This window comes from Acanthisitta chloris, unplaced genomic scaffold (assembly GCF_000695815.1).
Source record: "Acanthisitta chloris isolate BGI_N310 unplaced genomic scaffold, ASM69581v1 scaffold36470, whole genome shotgun sequence".
Classification (NCBI taxonomy): domain Eukaryota; kingdom Metazoa; phylum Chordata; class Aves; order Passeriformes; family Acanthisittidae; genus Acanthisitta; species Acanthisitta chloris.
The window spans coordinates 50,935-55,379 of NW_008650566.1; the positions used below are offsets into that span (position 1 = coordinate 50,935).

The window sequence follows — 4,445 nt, forward strand, 5'->3', positions numbered from 1 at the left end:
CATGTAGCAGTCTTTCATGTAGGTAAATCCTGCCAGTTTTCTGGGAACCACTGGCTGTTGTGATCTCTGAGAGCCAGTTCCAGGCAGCTGTGATGCTGCCTTTTGGCTGCAGGTCCAAGATTGAGGCAAATGGAAGACAATTTCCATATGGTCAGACACTTCATTGCAATAACTTCATCTTCTTGCATGAGCCTTGCTGGTTTTCGTGGTCTGCTTTGGAGATTAACAGGAAGCATAGCTGTTTTGCAGACAGATGTGGGAGGAGGGTGGTGTCACTAATTTTAATTGATTTGAAACTGTTCATTAGAGTTGTTTTGGCTAAACAAGAACTCTTCCAAGTTTGATATGGTGAGTAGAAAAACGTGCAGGACTGATACTATTTCTCTTGAGAAGTGACCCAGCGTTGCCGCTGCGCAGACTGTGGTTCTGGATTGCTGTGGGGACTAATGCGTATGGCCTGAGCTAACAAAGCAAAATGGACCACGTGGGCTTAGAGATTTGGTGACATTGCAATGTTTTCATGAGAAATCAGAAGCTAATGTGTAATGGTTTTCTGACTTGTTTCCTTCAGTCTCTCCACGAGCATGCTTTCCCTCTCCTCGAGCAGCAGCCCTGGTTCTCTTGCATCTAGCAGAGGATCTCTTGCCACCTCCAGCCAGGATTCATCCACCTCAGCCAGTTTCACTGATCTCTACTACGAGCACTTGGAGCAGTTGGAGCAGTTGGACTCAGAATATCAAAACAAGCTTGACTTGCTCTTAGAAGGAGCCATTGGCTTTAGACCATCAGGCTGTATCACCACCATTCACGAAAACGAAGTAGCAAAAACTCACAAAGCAGATACTACGAGTCGCATACAGGCCCTGAGATCCTTGTCTGGTACTCCAAAATCCATGACATCCCTATCTCCAAGGTCATCTCTCTCTTCTCCATCTCCACCTTGCTCTCCACTGGTGATAGACCCACTCTTAACTGGTGATGCCTTTTCAAGCCATATGGATTTTGATGATGCAGACATAAGTACAAATCTCTCAGAACTCACCCTAAACACTGGGAGTGGCAACTGTAGACTGGAAGAGCCTAGAGCAGGAGATAAGCATCTAGGTCAAGGTATGGTAAGAAAAGATTTGCATGCACATGCATGCATTTATTTTTAATGTTGTTCATAAAGCGTTGAGAAGCAAGTGTTTAAAGAGCTGTCTGTCATCTTGATGTCTTTATGTTGAAAAGTGTTTTCAACTGTGTGTTCTGTCTTGTTGGGGAGGAAGGGTTGGGATTTTAATTTGTACACAAAAAACACTGCTGCTCTGATGAGTCTTGCAGAAGACTATTTAGGTGTGTTTTTATTGTACTTATACACATGTGTACACAAATCACAGGGATTTCATGTGCAAATATAAATGATTGTGGTGGGATTCCTGGTTTAATTTGGCACTAAACTATTCAGAATGTCATCTAGTGTTGTGGGTCTGGGAGACACATAATGCCACATTGACGCAAACTTTTTGACCAAGCTTTTGAGGAGGTTCTGGGAAAGCCATTTAGCTTAATAGTTAACAAATTATACTAGTAATCCTTCCCTGCCACATCAGTGTGCATAAGATCTTACTCTGGTTCCCAGTAAATGAGTGGCAATGAATTTATTAATTTCAGCTGAGCAGACATGTCAAGGCTGTGCTTGAATTCTGCTGTTTTGAGGCGGATGGTCTCTTAGCAACAAAAACGTGTTTAGATTGTGAGCATGATAAAATAAGACATGTAGAGAGAGTGGATGTTCTCATATATGCATATGGCTTATTGGTGGGTGGGAAGGGTTCATCCTCTTTTAGAATTGAGGGCTGGGCTGAAGCGGATGAAAAGCAGTAGGCACAGTCAGGGCACTCATGCTAGGGCCTCTCTGAAGCCCTTGTGGCTGTAGTTGGGTTAAATCCAGTGAGTGAAAGGACTGGATTTGTAGCTGCAGTGAAGAAGAACTTTAAAGGCAATATAAACTTGCCAGCTATAGTCCTATGAACCAGCTCTGCAGTTTGTTTCTGTTTTTCATAGGATTATAGAACAGACTGTGTAGATAAAGGGAACTAGTACCACTTTACCACTGCCTTCTGCATTAAGAAGGCTGACACTATTTAAAACACAATAAAAGACACCAGGGCAAATCTTCCCCCTTTGAGCTACCATTTTCCTGCAAGCAAGAAGTATTATGCATTTGAGTAGGAAACACTAATTATTCTTATTATAACTGGGCACTGATTAGTTTTAACCTTTTTAGCTCTTCAAGATTTGCCAAGGCTGTTAAAGTGAAAGCTCAGGTGTTAAGCAGATTAAGTGATTACTGCTGTTAGCCAGTCAGCAGACAAAATAATCACCATAAGTAGTTTATTTCAGGGCAATAACGAGATGAGATTTTGTTCCTCAGGCATTTTGGGGGGGGTGGTTCAGTGTAGTACCCAAAACACGGTGGCTGGATCTGGGGCAGTCAGTACTTGGCCTCGTGGGCAAAGCATGCTCACGTGTTCTGTAAGTAGAGCTGAGTAGTATATATCTGAGGGATTTGCTTTTCCTTTCTGTTAGAACAGAACCTTGGAGACTGAAATAAGGTTTCCTTTCTCATCTGAAGAATACCTGAGTGATTCAGGTGGAACTAACAGCAGGGCCTGGAGTCTGGCAGAGTCCAGCATTCTCTGAGGAAACGGTGTGGATGTGAGGACAGTGCATGACATGGCTCTTCAAGGCATTGTCATGGTGTGTCCAGGAGGGCCCATGGAAAGGAAAATGACAGGAAGAGAAGGACAAACTTTAAGTTCTTGATATGAGTGGGGAAAAAAAGGTAGTGTTATCTGCCTGCTTGGAAATATGGAAGAGAGTTGAGTCAGTTCTGAACTCTTCCATAAGCTTTCTTTCTAGTGTGATACCTCTTCAGAGACTTAAGGCTAAAAATTGAAAATCCAAATTGTCTGATAATTAGCTGCATGAAATAGTTTAAGACTTGCAGGGCTGAACTTCTAAGTCTTTTGCAAAAACAGTAAGGAAAAGGATGGCTGCACAATGAACCCTTTTCAGGGAACTGTTCATCTTTATTCAGGTTTACTCTTCAGCACTCTGCTATACAGAGACATGCTTCATTGCTGGGTTCTGTGCACCCTCTGTGTGTTCACCCCCCCTTGGCCCCAAGGTGCTCAGGGGAAGTGGTCAAAACTGAGGCTTTCTGGGTTGAAATTACTAGATGGCATTGGTAACTGAAGGAGAAAAGGAGGATAAGGGTCTGGAAGCCAACCTGCAGTGTCTTTCCCTGTATGCAGGCCTCATCCACAGGGATTCCCAGAGCAGCATCTCTGAGAGTGGTGTGTAAAACTCAAACAACCTGATCTAGAAAGCCAGCCAGCAGGGAAGAAGTTATTCTCATATTAAAACCATGGACTAGAGGTACAAAGCAGCATTGAGGAAAGAAGCAGCATAGTTTTGACCCTGCCCACGCACCTCCGGCGCAGCCTGTGGTCCAGAGCACAGCAGGGGCCAGGCCCTTCACACGGCAGGAGGGAGGATGGATTAAAATGTGAATGTCAGTATTAAATGAATCCATTTGTTTCAGATAGTGACTGATACATTGTGTTAGAGATGCTAACTTCTATTCATGTGTACTGGCCTATGGGGAGAAGATTTGGACATTTATTTCTGTCCAGTGGTTCCATGGGAATACCAAGATGAAAAATGCCATTCAGCAGTAGTGTCGAAAAATCCATGGATAAATGGGCCCAAATGGCACAGGTGTCTCAATGGATTGGTGTTACCTGCAGCACCCTCTACTGTTGGCTGTAGAACAAGTCCTTATGGTATTCCATAACCCTGTGTCAAGCTTGCACACTTTTTCCACCAGTTTATTCTAAGCTGGTTTTAATTCTTTAAGTGGCTTTCTGAAGAAAAAACAACAAACACTCGCAAAAAAACTCCTAAAGACAAAGTCAAAGCCCGAAAAAACCCAACCAAAACCTAAACTTGCTTTGTCATAAAGAAAATATGCAATGGAAACCATCTATTGGTTTGGGGGCATGTGCTTTCCTAAGTCTATGGACTTTTCACTTCTGAAAAACAAAAGCCCCTTGGAGAGGAGTGCATTGCACTGCTGCTATGGGTTACAGCTGCTCCCAGGGTGGCACATGGCACCTCCTCACTCTTGGAGCAGGTCTCCTACAGCCCTGACAGTGATGGAGCGCTATGAGCTGGGTGCGTCCCAGCACTTGTTAGCCATGTTGGCAGACTGAGTTCTCCAGATTCTTGGCTGAAACATCTCTCCACAGAAATGTTCAAGTGAAAAGGTGCAGAATTTGCAGAAGTTTCCAGGGCATATCTTTCCCTGTTTTGTAGCACAATAAATTTACATGAGATAACACCTCTGTGCAAAACTCCTTGGTTTCTCTTCCTTGGTTTCTCTTCCTTATCTCCTTTTC

The 4,445-nt window shown here is 43.6% G+C and overlaps 1 protein-coding gene across 1 annotated transcript in view; it reads left to right on the forward strand.

The window, feature by feature from the left end:
- The window catches only part of WWC1 (WW and C2 domain containing 1), a 36,910-nt gene that overhangs the window by 19,039 nt on the left and 13,426 nt on the right, over positions 1-4,445 (forward strand). Inside the window, exon 10 of the mRNA XM_009069481.1 lies at positions 572-1,110. Coding sequence (XP_009067729.1) covers positions 572-1,110 — 539 coding nt within the window. The remainder of the gene's footprint in view (positions 1-571; positions 1,111-4,445) is intronic.